Source organism: Corvus moneduloides, chromosome Z, assembly GCF_009650955.1.
Source record: "Corvus moneduloides isolate bCorMon1 chromosome Z, bCorMon1.pri, whole genome shotgun sequence".
Classification (NCBI taxonomy): Eukaryota; Metazoa; Chordata; class Aves; order Passeriformes; family Corvidae; genus Corvus; species Corvus moneduloides.
In genome coordinates, this window is record NC_045511.1 from 33118974 (window position 1) to 33135995 (window position 17022).

General features: G+C 35.0%; 1 protein-coding gene across 1 annotated transcript in view; it reads left to right on the forward strand.

Moving 5' to 3' along the window:
* Positions 1-17022, forward strand: part of ADAMTS19 (ADAM metallopeptidase with thrombospondin type 1 motif 19) — a 136443-nt gene that overhangs the window by 42380 nt on the left and 77041 nt on the right. The window contains exon 7 of the mRNA XM_032096782.1: positions 4550-4593. Coding sequence (XP_031952673.1) covers positions 4550-4593 — 44 coding nt within the window. The remainder of the gene's footprint in view (positions 1-4549; positions 4594-17022) is intronic.

Here is a 17022-nt window from a genome sequence, read left to right on the forward strand (position 1 = left end):
TTTTTAAGTTAAGGTATTTGCGTCTGTGAAGTGGTTGTGGGAATGGACGTGGGAAAAATTTCCATGAATTTACCTGTTGCTCTCATCTTATTCTTTCAAGCTGGTGTAATTAGGCTGTGCATGTTCCATTCATAGTACAGGTCTGTTCCATAGGAATACATGGACTTAAGCTGAACTTAAAATCTCTGAGTATCTAGTGCGAGACCCAAATGTCAAATTTAGACAGTAATTTTTACATTTTAATTTTCCTGGTGAGCAAGAAAGGTGTAGACAAGTCTTAAGACAAAAATTTAAAAGAAAGGAAGATTAACTGTGTTCTGCATTTGATTATTGGCACAGTTATTTACTTGCTGAATGGACAGTTGGACTTATTCCTAATTTTTGTTACTTCAGCTTTCAACCATGGATCTCTTTGTACCCTTTGCTGCTAAAATCTGTTAGAAAACTCTTCCCTATGAAAATACTTGTAGGCTGTGCTCAAGTAACAACTCTTTGTCTCAGAGTAATTTACAGAGGTTATTCTATGTAATTATTCTCTCACCTCTTTCCAGACCTTTTCCACTTTACAAAATTATTTTTTCAACCATAAGCACCAAAACTGTACACAACATTGTGTGAACAAAGGTAGTGGTGTTATTCTGACATTTTTCTGCATCTTTATCAAAGGATGCTATTCTGTCCTACTGCATATTTTCAGAGGCTCATTTTTTGCTCTTGTTTTGTCTAATCAAGTCAGGAGGCCAGTTTTGGCTACATTAGAAGAAAATTTACTCAGATGAGTCATCTTTAAGATTTGTTCTGTCTTGATTCCTATGTGTATCTATCAGAACTCATTTAATTTTTGAAGTTTAGCAGGAATGTTCTCCTATTTTCTTCTGGGTCATTGTTTAATGCTAATGCTGTGTCTAGATTCTGTTTGATTCTGCTCAAAAGCACCTTCCTTGGCTTCCTAACTATTCTATATCTGTTTTGATGTATTAACTATACATTCAGTTCAGCTGTTGTCACACTTCTGAACTTTGTTTTTTAGTTAGACTGAAGTGTGAGCTTTAGAAGGACTGTTTATATCATCCTTTTTAGTCTCAATTCAACTTTACAGAGCCTAAGTGATGTGTTACCTTTTGAAATATTTAAATATAGTATTTCCTGTTTTTCCTGAAATTCACTAACCACTGCATACTGGTACCTTTGAGATTTATCTTCAAAATAATGAACAGTTTCTGAAATACCATTTATGCTAGTAACATTGTCCATTTATTTAAATTCCCAACTAAATAGTACATATGTAATTTTTCTTGTGGTTCATTAACATCAAAATAATTTAAAATATAATTATTGCCACTAAAAGTGCATTTATTAATTAGTAGACGTGCTTTTTTTATATGTGAGAATTATTTCAGAATATCCTATTATTTGAAGAGACATGAACATCTTCAGTGTTGTAGTTATTCACTTTGCACAATGCAAGTGAAGACATTTACAAAAAAAATTTGCCACACGTGCCATTAATTGCAACTGTTCCTTATCAAAATCTTAGGATTTGTTGAAACTTACTACTTGGGCAATAAGCCTCAAAAATGTTGTAAGCCCTGGAATCAATATCAGCAGAAGTTAGACTGCAGTTTCAAGCCTGTGCTACGTTTCAAAATTACAAACATTAGAGAAATTTGAGTAGAGTGAAGCCAGAATGAAGATCTGGTAGACTGGTAAAATCTGTTATCTGTCCTCTTCTTTTTCTTCTTTTCTCCCATCTAGCATATGGAAGGAAATGATATACCAGCCTGAACAAAAAATAGATCTTTTGACTATTTTGACTTGCAAAAACAAGTATTAAATTTAACTAAAACAACAAATTGCTGGAAATTATTCACAAAAACAAGTCTGGATTTTAATTTAGTCTTCCTTTACTGTTCATGATGTCTTCTGTTGTACATCCCATCTACACATCAGGATTTATTTTAACAAAGACAATGTACTGAGATACTTGGTATTTAGAAATCAGAAAGTTTAGAAATAGCTTTGTTTGCTGTGAAAGTCTTTCCTAATGCTATTTGTAATCAGTTAAAATCTACTAACTGAATACAATTTTCTGAAACAATGCATTAATGGTTACCTATCCTTGCTTATTATCCTTTTCTCGTGTTAGCCAATTCATTCAAGTGCAGAATTCAGGTATAAATAGTGTGAAAGCTCCTCTTTTCCTTCACTTGAATAAGGACCTGTTTTTCCTTCCATGTGTATGCAAAGTAACCGTTTAGAGGAATGGATGTTTTGTGCTGGGTACTGCTTACAGTGGGTGGGCTTTAACCAGTTTCTTGCTTTTGTTGACAGACTCAGTTACTAACTTGTGCCACTAAATCTGCAATATGTGCTAGTGGTAATTTGTAATATCTTTGCCCTCTTTTGCAAAGAGAAAGGATGAAAAGGACAAAGGCAAATAATCTCTCTGAGGACTTAGTAGTGTGCTTTATTTTTGTGAGAGTCACTGGTAGGTTTAGCTAGAACGGTAAATCTTTACTAAGGAGCCTGGTCTCAACTGTATGTAATGCATTCATATTCCTGGAAATTAAAGGAGGTATTACATTCTTTCAATGTAAGTTGGGAACTAAGAATGGTTTACTGTATTTCCCTCTTGCCAAATCATAGCAGTACCATTTCCCCCAAGTCCCATAATGAAACCCTGAATGCACAACATAATCGTAGTCAGATTCAGCCAAGAACTAAAAACAAAACAAAAACAGCTCAGTGAGTATTTGAGAACAAAGCTATTACATGGGCAGAAACCTCTTGGATGTTGCCAGTTTTAAAATGTAACATGGTATTCTTTGACATTTGAAGGTATGCTCTATTATTTTCTCTTTTTTTTTTTTTTACTTGTTATTACATCAGTTAATATTTATGGTGGTTGGGTGGGTGTGCGTGGAAGGCAATCAGTGTCCTTAGATTGTCTTTACACATGTTCTCTTGCTTCACCACAAGTCCCATATTTCTAATCGTTCTGTCATGTTGCTTAACAGGACAATAAGTCCCCTGTGTCACATAGCACAAAACAAAGAATTGTGTTACAATGCAGTGAATTAATGCAATTTCTTGTAGGTTTAAAAAAAACAAAACTAAACAACTTTCTTGTGTATCTGATTGTAGTTTCTTGTTCACCACCTTTTGCTCATTTCCCGGGCCCTTTTGAGTGTATTCCCAGAGCATCCTTATTGGTTTACTCACAACTTTATTAATTTATAACACTGCTGCTCTTCTTCTCTACTGTGTAATTATCTGGCAGTGGCGACTGGTTAATTAAAAGCTATATAACCCCATGTATCTATCTGTGTGGCCCTTAACAAGTATCAGAAATTTGCCAACCTCTTGAAATTGCTTTTGGGTCTAAATCCCTATGTAGAAACAGTCTGTGGGAAACAAACAAACAGCTCTTGGAGTAGTTACATTTGTAAAAAAGATAAGTGTCAGTATCTTTCATTTCAAGCACCAAACAATTCCTGCATTTTGTTCCTGGAAAATGGGTCTTTCTCTGTATGTGTATCTTTATCATTATCAATCTATGTGTGTATCTATGTGCCTTCGTGGACAGAATATAAAAACTAAATTTCTCTGATTCATATTGTCTTTCTCTCTAAAAACAGAGAGACTTAGTCTGTGGCACAGCAGAAAAACAGAACTTCTTTATTTGTGGGGTTGCTATACCTGGAGTTCTTTTGTTGTATTTTTCCCCACTGGTTCCCTCCCAACCTCTCCAGTTCATGCATACCTCAGCAACTCTTTTTTAACTTAAAATAAAAAATTAACATTACTCATAAACACTCCAGTAAAAAGCAGTTTTCCCTTTGCTCTTTTAGTAACTTGTGTGCCTCTGAGAAGAAGTAAAATACATGTGAAATCAAAATGAATCCCAAGCAGATGTTTACCATACACTTGAAATATGTATTCTCCTTTATGCAATAGAGCAGTCTTATTTATAGACCTATGAGTGGACTAAAATATGTATTGGCGATAGGGTAGTTAATTTTTATAAGTCTTCCACTACTATAAGGGGATGCCCTAGCAAAAATGTTTCTTGTAATATTCCTATTAGTGTTTTTAAACATTGACTTGCTAGAATAAAAACTTTCTGACTCTATCACTGATTTAATGCTGCATTTGAATCTCATGTTAAGCATGAAAATGTTTTCATTTCAAACGTTAGAAAGACTAGCTTTAGAGTTGTTGCTTCTCAAGATACTTACAGAAACAGAAAAAAAACAAACAAACCCCAAAACCCAAAAGAACCTAGAAATCAGGTGTAATGCAATTTGAATATATGGTACATGTAATGTCACCTGACTACTCTTAAATCTGTTCTGAGAATAAGCTGGAGTTTAAGTGCTCTATGTAATCCTGGCCTTTGCTTCCTCTTGTTCTTTGTTGAGATAATAGTGTTCTGTATTTATTCATTGAGCCGTAAAAAATGTTTCTAAATAGGTTACACAGTTGTTAACGTCTAACAGCTTGACTTGCTTAACATTTTTCCTTTCCCCCCCTTCCCCCTGAATTCTAGGAAGGACTTCTGTGTACATAAGGATGAACCATGTGATACTGTTGGTAAGTAAATAAACATAAGAGACTGTGTATAAACTACTTAATAAAATTAGTGTTATATAAATAGAAATGTGATACTAAAAGGTGACAGCAAAATCGGTGATGGAAAGCAGTAACTAACTAAAATGAAAAATACATCTTAAATGCTGATAATATTGTTAGATTGGTTTATGCTTCTAGAAAAATACTGTGTTTAAGTACAATATTTCTGTCTCTTTCATAGAGCAAACTTTAAAGTTTTTTTCTTTTTAGTCTCACTAATAGAAAATTGTTTTACTAGTTTTAATTATGAATATGAAGCTAAGAAGATGTGTTTATAAATTTTTTTTATGCAATGGATTTATCTTTGGTGTGATATTTACCATATGTTTATGATTTATAAAAGAAGTCTCCATAAGAATCTAATGTATGATACAGTGTTTATGAACTATGTATTTATGAACTTCTTCAAAAGAATACAGGATGTGAGCTATTGTGAAAGGCATCTTCTGATATCTTCAGTTAAAGTGAGTGCAGGCTGCCCTGAGTTTTTCTGTAAACATTTATGTAGTTCACACACTTTTTGGAAGACATTTTTTCGGTGTAAAGGTCTGGTGGAAAAGGTAGTAAAAAGTAGCAGTTGTTCTGTTCAGTTGTAATTCTGGTTGAAAACACGCCATTACCTTAATTGAAGGCTGTCGTGGTATGTTCTTAACAAAGAATTTCAATTTGCTAATATAAGTGTTTAACAGTTCTGTATGTGACTACAAGTAATCAGAACCTAATTTTTTTTTCAGTAAGATTAGGATTATATCATACTTGTGCTCTCTCCTAAGTAGAGAAGAAGTAGATTTTTTTCCTGTTTCATTTCAGTTGCAAAGGTTTGAGGAGATTTCTTATGTAAACTGTATTACCTCACTACTTGCTAGTCTTTCTTCTCTTACTGCTGTATCCCAGATTTCTGTGAGTGTGTCTGTGGAATGGATATCAATAAAAAAAGCCTTCTAAGTAAGAATGGAATATGTTTCACAGCAGTAAATGGTTAAGAATTCATAGTGTTCTTTCACTAATTGGTGTATTAGTCTTAGGTGAATTTTGTATGAGTGTTTTGTGTTTAGAAGCATATATTTTTGACTTATTAGTCCAAAAATATTTACTTCCAGCTGAAAGAGGAAGGAATGTGACAAGAAGTCTTCATCATTTTATGTTGATTTAAACTAAAATTTAAATCAGGAGTACTTCCAGTATATCTAAATCAGGATAGGCTGCTGCCTGAATTTCAGAATTGAATTGAATATATTCAAGGATTTTCCCTGAACAATATTTTCTCTTTGGCTGAATCTTGGAGGTAATAGGAGGACCATTTATCTCTGAATTTGTCTGTAGAATTTTAAATGGAATAAGATTAAACTGACTCAAGTATCAGTCGTTAACGGTTCTGTGGTGAAGACACTGGGATGAAACTTGAAAATGTGGCAGTCTATTAATTATTAAGTGCACAGGAAGTAAAGAATTTGCAGTCTTAATATTGTGATAATCAAAATGAAGTAGAGACCTTGACTGAATGACCTGGCATTTTGTGGATTGGCTCTTGTGGACTTTCCCATTCTTTGTGTTGTTGTTCAGAGGTTTCTTCAGGAATTGAAACTGTATGTATAGTTCTTTCCATATAGGTACAGTTGTGCAGCAAAAGCAAAGGTCATTCTTTTCCTTATATTTCATCATTTATTTTATGAATTTCAATCATTACTTTCCCAGATGAATATAGCACCTTTCCATAGATTTAGGGTATTGTTTCTTCCATGAATTTTTAAAGTACTGTGGGTGCATGCTCACTGTTGAGAAGAAAATTTTCTGAGGCTCTTGTCCACCATTCTGGAGCTCATTTAAGGAAGAGTGTTGAAAAACTTTGCACATTCTTCTTGAAGAGAATTTTTAAGTTATCTTACTGGTGTGGATATATTATGTCAATTATCTTTAGGATAACAGGTCTATAATGCCAAGCTGTTGAAATTACATGTAGAATGTGGTTTCATTTTGGTATCTTCACTTTTATTTTTGTTCCCCCTAGGAAAACCAAAGAGAAGATTTTAGATTAGATCATGAGTAAAAGTTTGTTGAAAGCAATTGAAGGGCAATTTGATCTTCCTATATTCATGCAACAAGTTTAGAGGCAAAAAGAGACAGTACATTCCAGAGATTTGTTGCAAATCACAGAATTTGCCAAAGGCAGTAAGTGAGAAATGCTAATGTCCTATACGACTCCCCAGTGTCCAGACCTTGCCTCACCTTCCCCCACCTCAAAAAATCCAGAAGAATGCACAGTACAGACTTTTCTCTACCATAAAGAGAGAAATAATACATTTATCTCTGTAATATTAATATAACTGTACAGGTATGTGAGGCAGTCAAGGTGATCTTTGTAGCACTTTACACAATCCAGAAATGAAAGTCAAGAGAAGGGAGCATGTACAGGACAGACCTCATTACTGGAAAGGGTTGTCATGTTGGATAGTAGTTCTTTCCAGTGATGGATATTAAGCAGACAAATCCTGGATTTATTGTTTAGTCATTACATGCCAAGACTCACAGTTTTCAGACTGGACATGAGTATCCACTTAAGCCAGAGAGAGGAAGTGCCAGTATTCTGTTATATAGACAAAGTTTTCATATATTTAGGTGGCAAATAACACACTTTTCTGTACTTCCAGTCTTCTTCTACAGAAAGTACAGAACTTATACACTTTTCAGTAAGTAGTTTTTCATTGTCGTGTAAAATAACAGTGATTTATATGAAGATTTAATGGTTTAAAGGTATAATTAACCAAGAACTCTGTTAACCAGAAAAAAATGTTTACTCAAAATCAAAACCATATGACAAATCTCCCTAGAAATATACTGAAATGTATTTCATTAATGATTTTGAACAAAATATGTGGAGATAATCTTCTAAATATTCCTTCAGGAAAGCATTTAAGGTGGACAAATACAAGATTTTTTTTTTATATAATGATAAAAACCATGATTTGGATTGATTATCAAAATGTTAAATTCTTACTTGGGAAAAAAAATATCTCTCTCTTGGAGACCAAACATCATGGAGAAGAGAAGGCTTCAGGGAGACCTCACTGTGGTCCAGTACCTGAAGATGGCTTATTAAAAAGAAGGAAGGAGGATTTTTTATGCAGGCAGATAGTGGCAGGACAATGGGAAATGGTTTTAAACTGAAAGAGGGCAGGTGTAGATTAGATATAGGTAAGAAATTCTTTACTCAGAGGGTGGTGAAGCAGTGGAACAGGTTGCCCAGAGAAGTTGTGGATGTTCAAAGCCACGTTGGATGGGCCCCTGAGAAACTTGATCTAGTGGAAGATGTCCCTGCTCATGTTGGGGGGGGTTGGAACTAGCTGATCTTTAAGGTCCCATCCAACCATTCCGTGATTCCAAAATCATTTATACTTCATATTTTATACTTTTTCAAAGTAGGCAGAAAGAGAAGAATTATTTCAGGAATTTTATTTGATTCCCCAAAGTGTGTTAAGTTTAGGAAGTAGAATGTATTTATTTTATGCCTTTCAATACTAAGTATTTCACTATTGCTAGAAATATTTGGAAATCTCTGATGTAGCCAGGGAGTTGACTAAACCCTCAACTTTCTTACTTCATAAAATAAATCCAGAGTAACTCAGATTAATGCCTTCCTTATCTAATCTCATGTTTCTGTAAAACATTAAGATAGACTCTCATGTGGTATCAGTCAGCCCAGGTCAATTGACTACAGCTAAGATATTCTGATTTCAGCATTATCAATTGTTGCAGCCACTGTCAAATTCATTCTGGGTGGAGAACCACAAAGCAATTGTTTCAGGCTAAAAATTGACCAGATCCAAGTGTTCTTGAGCTTCCTCTGGTTGGTTGGTTGGCTGCAGCATTCTTTTTTCTTTTTGCCCCTCCTCTTCTGCTCATGTGTATGCTTTCCATCCCTTATTCCTGCACAGAAGTGATATCAAGTGATACCTTGTGATTCTCACAGTTCATCTGTAGCTTAAGAGAGGTTTCAGACTTGTTTTTAGGGACGTAACAACAGAGGATTACAACAGAGGATTTCTCAGAGGGTCAAAAAATATGAAGATGTTTTTATACAAATTAAGTTAGCTAATGAGAAGATTGTTTTAGATATGTAATTGCTCAAGGTTCTTTTCTCCCAGAAGGCAACTGGGTTTTGGGATCATAGCATGTTTCTCCTTCAAACAAGCTTTGTTAACTTAGTCAGAGGAAACTACCTTTTGAATTTGTGGTGATTTGGAATGTTGATCTTTTTCGTGTGCTGATGACAGGTAAAATTATGAGTGTTGATTTACCAATGAATTTCTAAAAAATTTAAGAAGTAATTCAACTGTCGATTTTCAGAAAATTAAGTCCATTGCAATAGAATCAACACAAAATGTAAACTGGGGATTACACGTTGTATTTTTCTTGTGTGTGACTCTTCTGGTATTATATTGAAGTAACTGAGATGAGCAATGATTCATAGGGCAAATTGTTATTGGGAAATTGCACAAACCTTTATGAGATGGAAATAAACAGATATTTTCTCAACAAGTAGACTAACAAGTAAACACAGTTTCTTGAAGCGAGTGTTTGCACATTTGAATTTCCCTTCCTCTTGTCTACGTTTCCACTTCACCAATGAAGGTTTTGACTCTCTGAGGCATACTTCTTGATTAGATTTGTTGTTTGCTGCTGGCTAATGTCTTCTGTGGAAACACTATAATAGCGAGTTCTTAGAGTGCAGTGTTACAGGCATGGAAAGATAGTAAAATGATGCTTGTCTTATGTTGGCATCAGTTTGATGCCCTGCTAATCTGCAGAAAATCAGACTGTTTCTGGTTTAGATTTTTAGATAACCATTTTCAGTTAAAAAAACAGCTATAAGAATATTTGATTCTATCTAAACTGTTTGCTAAAAGGCATTTTCCAATAAAATGCAATCTCTAAACACAGTTCCTCTAAAAAATTGTCAGATTGGTTTTGGGCATAAATACAGTATACTAAAAGTTTCTAAATTTGATAACAGCTAGTGTTGCAGATACAAAAAAATAGCAGAAAATTAAGATGCCATCAGATCTTTTTACTGTTGCAAAGGAACTCAATGGCATGAATACAAATCATGACCGGTAAGGAATCAGACAAACATCCATGAAATAAAGACCACAAACCAAAATGAAGTGAAAGAATAAATTTTCCATCCAACTTAGAAAAATACCAAAGACAGATTTATTTACTTTTCTTTCCTAATATGAAAGCTATATATCTTTAATACAAAGAGCTCTGAATTTTCCTCCAAGCTTTGCCCCTAGGGACAAAGGTTTAGACCAGCCCTACGTATTAAGAGATATGATAGAAATAGTGAATTGGGCGGACTATCCATGTCCAGTGAGGGTTAATGCCAGAAATACTGAAGCTGAATGCTTAGGGCCAGTTACCAGTGAACAGGCAGCCAAAGAAGTTGCACAGAACACAGGCAGCAGCACAGCAGAAGTAAACTGAAGTCTCTTTCCCTGTACTTCTTCATCTGAATCCAGTCATCTGGCATACCTCCTCTTATCCAGACTATCTCTCTGTTGTAGTCTTATGCAGCTGCTCTTAGCCTAACTAGCTGGTAAAAGTTTGTTGAGAATCACGGTGAACCTCCTCATGCTGAGCTGTGTGCTGTGGGCACTCGATGCTGCTAATTCAAACCCAGTTCAAGTACCTGTGGGATGTAGAACAGGAGCCCTTGAGGCTTAAGCCATGTTGGCAGGGTTAGTCATTGTTTGTCGTTGTCTTTTGCTTGTTTCTTCTCTTTTGTTGAGTCACAGTTATTGAAAAAATGCACTTGCAGCGGTTCCAAATCAATGCTGTAGGTTATTCAGGTGTTGTATGCACTTGCAGCAGTTCCAAATCAAGACTGAAGGTTATTCACTTGTTGGGGAGAGGAAGGTTTCTGATCAGTCAAGGCAAACAGGAATCCAAAAATCCCAGAGCCTGTCATTTATGATATGTCCTAAAGCTGACATGCATTTTTGGAAACAGGTGTCTCCACAAGAAAGCTGAAACTAGGGCGTGGTCCCTGACTACTTCCATGTAGGATGGAATATAGAACCTATGTATAGGTTCTGCTCTGTACATAGCAGAGTACAGTCAGTCTTGCAGATGGAAGTGTAGGAAGCATGCTGAGAGGATGAAATCAGTTAAGGTTAGAAAGATGAGTTTTGTAACATTTTTTTAACACCTGGGTTTTTTAACATTTCAGCACTACACACAGTCTAGTTGGATATTGGTGAAAAGTGTTATGTTTTAAGTAACTGAATACTTTATGAATAATTACCATTTTAAAATTCTGTTGACTGAGGTTACCCATACATAGCTATGTACGCCAGTGATTTTTTCAAATGTTCATCACTAGTGTAATTAATTTGCTTGGTTTTGTTGTGAATGTTACTGGTCTTGGTGCCATGGGGAATTCAGAGTTGGAAGAGGGCAGTTGAATGACAGACTGGATGGTGAGAAACAATTACAGAAACTTTCTCCCAGCAAAGGCATAACTGCAGTCTGTTAAATTTCCTAGGTCTTAAATGTTCTCTGACATATCTCCAAGCTTGATGCTAGACAAAATTTGCAAAAACAGCAAAAGCATTGTAAACTTTGAGTTTTGCTCTCTGAATTTGACACTGATTTCCAGAGACAAACGGGGACTCTCAGCCTTCGCTGCTTCTTGATAGTTGTTTATTAAGTCTTATCAGAGAAACAGTCACTAGTGTGATCCAGACATAGCACAAAGCAGGGAATGCAGGAGAAAGCTGGATTATCAAGATTACACGGCCTTTTTAAAGGTAAATCAACCAATGGTTACTAAAAACGTACATTATTTTTACTTTTCTGCCAATTATTTAGTAACACAGCTAGGAACTGTGGAATTCTTTGTCCAATCATCCCAAACTACTTTTACTGCGGAATATGGAGTAGTAGAAGAAGAAGAAGAAGGTTTGAAGAACAACAACAATCCTCCATTTTGATGTTTTTTGCTTTTATCTATTTACTACATTAACAAACCCAAAACCTCTAAATTTTTCACCCTTTGACAATCTTACATAGTAGTCTATCACCTAATTTACACTAGTGTAGTTTCTAGTTCTTGTCTGATAGTAGGCAGTTTTTTCCATGGATGGAGGTCAAAAGCTGTGTTGTTCAGGGGGGTGAAACCCCTCAAAACAGGCAGAGAAATATTCTCTGCACTCTGGGTTCCCACAGAATTGATTTGCCCCACTGAACAAAAGGTACTCTAAACATATCCTGTGTAAAGAAAAGATAATTTTTTTTCAGTAAGATGGCTGACATTCAGTGAACTAGACTCATCTTTTAATCTGCAGGAGATTTCCAATGTCTAATCTAATCTAAGTCATTCACATAAAATTTACAATGCATGCAATTTTGCATTCTTACAACATTCTCTTTTACAGCAAGATCATGATATTAATAATTCACAGACTCGCATAGATAGGAACATCTCATACAGTGACAGCAGGACCCTGATTTAAGTGCTTTTGTGAAAAAGCTAGCCGAAGAGATCTCACTCAATTATAATTCCTGGACTTTTGTTTCTTTTGAAAGAAAAGTACTGTAGCTCAGATGTGTAGTCAGTACCTGCAAATGCCTCAGTAGCTCTATTGTTCACATGGGGCTTCTGAACATTGATTTTCTTCTGTAGAAATGCAAAAATTCCCTAGGAAGTGATATCCATACAATAGTCTAGTGTATCTAGTATACAAATACCTTTAATACACAAGATTTGTTTTTAAATCATTGGAAAGTTTTGACTTCTACAGCCTACAGAATAAAATTTGCTTTTGCCAGTGAGTTGCATGTCCATAAGTACAGCAAAAGAGAACCTAATTAATTGTGAATTCCAATAAATGTAAAAAACAGAAGCAAAATAAGTAAATAGAATTTAGTTTACCTCATATGTCATAAAACATCAAATGAATTATGCATGCTTCGTGCAGTTTCTCAGAAAAGCAGAATGTGGGACTGCAATACATGTGTTCAGTCATCAAGTCCATACATTGCTATTACAACCCTCAACTTTATTCTTCTTATATGAAATACAGTTCTAAAAATTACTGAGCTTCATGTTTCCAGCAAAACTCTTAGGATGCAGTCCTATCTTAGCTTGCCTGTTGTTTTACTGAGTTGGAGTTGGTCTCACTCCAGTGCATTTGTCTTGTGAATTGGTCTCACTCCACTGAGACCAGAGAGATAAGTTTTCACATCGAGATATGCAAACCTTTGTTTTCAAGTGGTGTTGTAACTCAAACACAAAATAACTAGGTTACAACACATCAGATTGTTTTATTTTCCAGTGCTTTATTTAAAGTGTTTAAAGCTTAATTAGTCTCAACAGTAGTAGGGCGACAGAGAATAAATCTCTCTGAATGGACTCTTGATGGCAATTTCATAATCACTGAGCTTTTAGTTAGCAACACTTACCATTCTTAAAAAACAAGTCTTTTCTTCATTAAAAAATTGATCAAGGGCTTGGTGCAGGCAACTCAATTTTTTTCTTTATTTGAATGTATTTTATTTTGAAGTAGTTAGCCAATGCATTTAGAGAGCTGCAAGTAATGGGAAAAAGATATTTTCTGTTTTGTTTTTCAGATTATACTACAGAGATCACTTACTGCTTTCTTACTAAGTACATGTTAACAGTTTGTCTTAGAAAGCAGTAGGGCCTTTGAGTGTGTTTAGGAAAATGGGAAGGTTAATTTTTATGTCTACATACAGTTTCAGAAGTTTACAATGAAATCTATGTAAATGTTAGAGCTGGGAAAATCTGTGACATTCAGTATTGAACTTCCATTAGCCTCTGGATGTTCTAGTTCAAGGAATTTTTGAGGCTGAAACATGTTGCTCATTTGATGGGCAGAATAATTTTGTGTATTTGTTGGTAGTGTTGGTGTGGTTGGTGTGGTATGGTTGTCTTTGATATTATTTATTTGTATAAAAGTTGTTTATTTATGTAATAGTTCTTAATAAAAAATAAATGTGGTATATTTAAGATAGTATTAAAAGTGCAATCATTCCTCAGTTACTAAAGAAATCAACTCTTTCAGGTAGTGTCCGTCTTGAAATACCTCTGAGGTTAGATGCCATTTTTTCTTATATTGTAATAATAACTGTTAGTTTAGACACATATCTAATTCCTGTTGCACATTCCATTTAAGATTTAGTTGTGCTCTTTCTTATCTAGTTATCATGTGATTATTGTTCTTAACGTATGTTTAAATCCCAGTGGATTCAGCTCCAAGCTCAGTCTCTGAATTTGGTCCTTGACTTGAGTAAGGGGTCCTGTAATATGCCGCAGTGCTGTCCACAGACCCTTGTAATTTCATATCCCTTCTGTGAAAATGCAATGAGACTTTGTCATTTGCTACAGATTATACTGGTTCATCACCAGGTATATCTTTAATTTTATTTTCTTTTCTGTGTTTAGTTTCAACTTAACCTGAGATATTTAAAGTGCTCTTCCAAAGGAATTTAAACTATAGAGAGACTTACTATTTGTAAGAACTTTAACATTACACTGAATAGCATTTAGAATATTTATGTTTTGACCTGGAACTTCAGTTTTCTTCATAGACAAAATTCCTGCTTCCATCAGAAAAAGGCATTCGAAAGTAAGGACAAAAGAGTCTCATATATTATACAGTGCATATTTACTATGTGTTAAAGAAAACAGAAGGAAATTGCAAGTTAATTATCACAGTAATTTGCCTTTGTCTTTTGAGTAGTGTGTACTTTCTAACTTCATGTGCGGATCCTTCACTTAATCATGCCAGATGCAAAAGTGAAAAATCAGTGAAGCCTCAGAGAAAGACTGCCATGGTACACAAGAGATATCATGCCAAGGATGGGGCAGGGTGGTGAGACAGAAAGCAGAGGACAGAAGTGGGCATGGCTTACTTAAGATTAGGCAAAAATTCTTTCACCAGGATAAAATTTACCATTTTTACTAATCAGATTGTAGGAGATAAAAACATGAGTGATTTAGTGACCCTCTCAGTGCATTGAACAGTGAATTATGTTTTGTGTCACTTTATTCATTGAAATGGTTGAACAACTGAATCAGCTCCAAGCAACTGTAAGCACTTAAAAATGTCTTCCATTGTCTCCTGGATTTTATAACTTCACTACTCATCTTTTACAGGGTTTTTTGTATAAAAAATGTAAAATCATGTGGGTTGGAGCTGTAAATAATCATGCATAAATAATAAGTTACTCTATATGCTATAATACCAGTATATACTCTGGATTAGTTTGTATAAAGAATTATTCCTCACTTAATGTATCCTGCATACAATTAAATTTTAAAAAGGAAAAAAAAAAAAGTGTTGTCACACGTTACAAATTAAATGCATTCAAAATATATGGCTGTAAAATACCTGTTTTCTAGCTAGCCATCCCCTGCTACTGAGTAGTGTGTTCAGCTCTTGGTAGGTATGCTTGCATAAAATATTTTTATCCCTTCAGAAGAAGTATTTGCAAAGTTTTGCATGAATAGTCAACTTTGTATAGTGTTGTGGCCAGTGTTTTTTAGTGGAAATGTTTTCATAACAAGAGAGACAGGTAGCTCCTTGCAACTAATGCATCAGTTTCTATGTCCTGTAACTATATGACAGGGGGGATTGGGGGGAATTAGAATGTAAAAGGTATAATGGAATTAGAATGTAAAAAATGCATTTTTTTGAAGAATGGGAGTGGTGGTCAGTGATATGAGTCCTTTAACTGAGGAGGAAACTAGAAGAGCTCCATATTTGTGGAGAGAACTGCAGATGATTGATTCAACTGCATCTAACTTGTTAAAATACAAGGAAAAGTGCTCCACAAATGTCAGCAGAAAAGAACAGAGAGGTAGGGCCAAGTCTCACTCTTCATTTAAATGCCTTTGGGAGGACTTTCAGTTTGAATCCATTTCGTAGATCCCTTTTGTGACATTTAAGTGGCAACAAGTTTTTTTTGTAGTTTTGTTTTGAGTCCACACTAAAGTTTTATGTTTGCAGGATGATAGTACCCTACCCTGAATAAAACATCAGCTAAGTCTTGCTTTACTCAGAGTGCTCAAGTAGGAGCTAAGGCTGTATTCTCAATTACCTTGCAACTTGCAGACTTTTCAAAGGTTATTTTGGATAATGTGCACCCTGGAAGAAGAAAGACCTGATTGTCTCAGTCTATTCAGCTTGCTTTCATTGAACTCAGACTTCCAGAGAAGTTCATCCCAACAAACTCAAAGAATTTATGAACTGAAAACAGTTTACAAGAACATTGAGACATGAACTTGAAGAAAGTTGTGCATCAGGTTGTGCCACTGGTCAGTTAACACTGACTGTTACTGGGGCACCATAAACACTTTGATCATGTGTGATAATACAGCATGAAACAACATAGCCTTAGTTGTACCAATGTAGACAAAATGCAGGATGATCATCTGCAGATAAAAATAGTGATTTTAAATCAAATTATTTTAGCTGAAAAGAGGTATAGTGGAAGACCCTTCTCAAGATAGCTTTTCCTTTATTCTCATTTATCAAAAGATGCTAGCTAAGCTGTGCATCCATGTCTGGTCAGTGTTTTCTGTATAAAGGAACAGTTGGCTATTCAATTCACATTTCCTAGAAGATGTGCTAATAGTGTCTGCTATAAGCAGCCTCAAGATCAGTGACTTTCTTATAGCGCATCTCTCAGTGAAAAAAAGTATAATTTCACACAAAAATCTTAAATGGCACAAACTGCAAAAACTTTGGCCACAGAATAATACATTATGCTAAAAAACAAAGCAAAAACAGACTAATACCACTTTCAGTCCCACTAGCTGGACCTTGTTTCACATAAAAGAGAGTGCCCCATTAAATAATGGGGAAAAAAGTCCTAAATATTTTCTTTAAGTGGGATCTCAGCAACAGTTAAATATTCACTTCCATATCACTTTTAAGTTGAGCATATCATAAAAACATGAGGAACGTTTTACAGGAATTACTCAGGTTGCAGAAAATGAGGAAATGTTTTACTGTGCTGAAGCCCTGTGTATCAAGGAACAATTTTATGTTTCTATAACACAGTGTCATTTCCACAATGTTGGTATAATAAAATAAGTTGCAAAAAAAAAGCAAGACAGTCTTGTTTCTTGCAGGAACAAAAATAGGTCTAAATAATGTATTACAGGGTGAAAATGATGTGAGTGATTTCACACTGGATTGTTGCATATGGGATGGTAGCAGCCATCTTCCAGGAAGAAGGCACCAGAAATTAAATTACAGGAGAATCAGCTTAATAGGATATGAAGGCTGGAATTTTTTTAAGAGCAGGAAAAGCATCAGTGATATATTATGAGTAGATCAAACCAGTAAGGGGAACTGATGT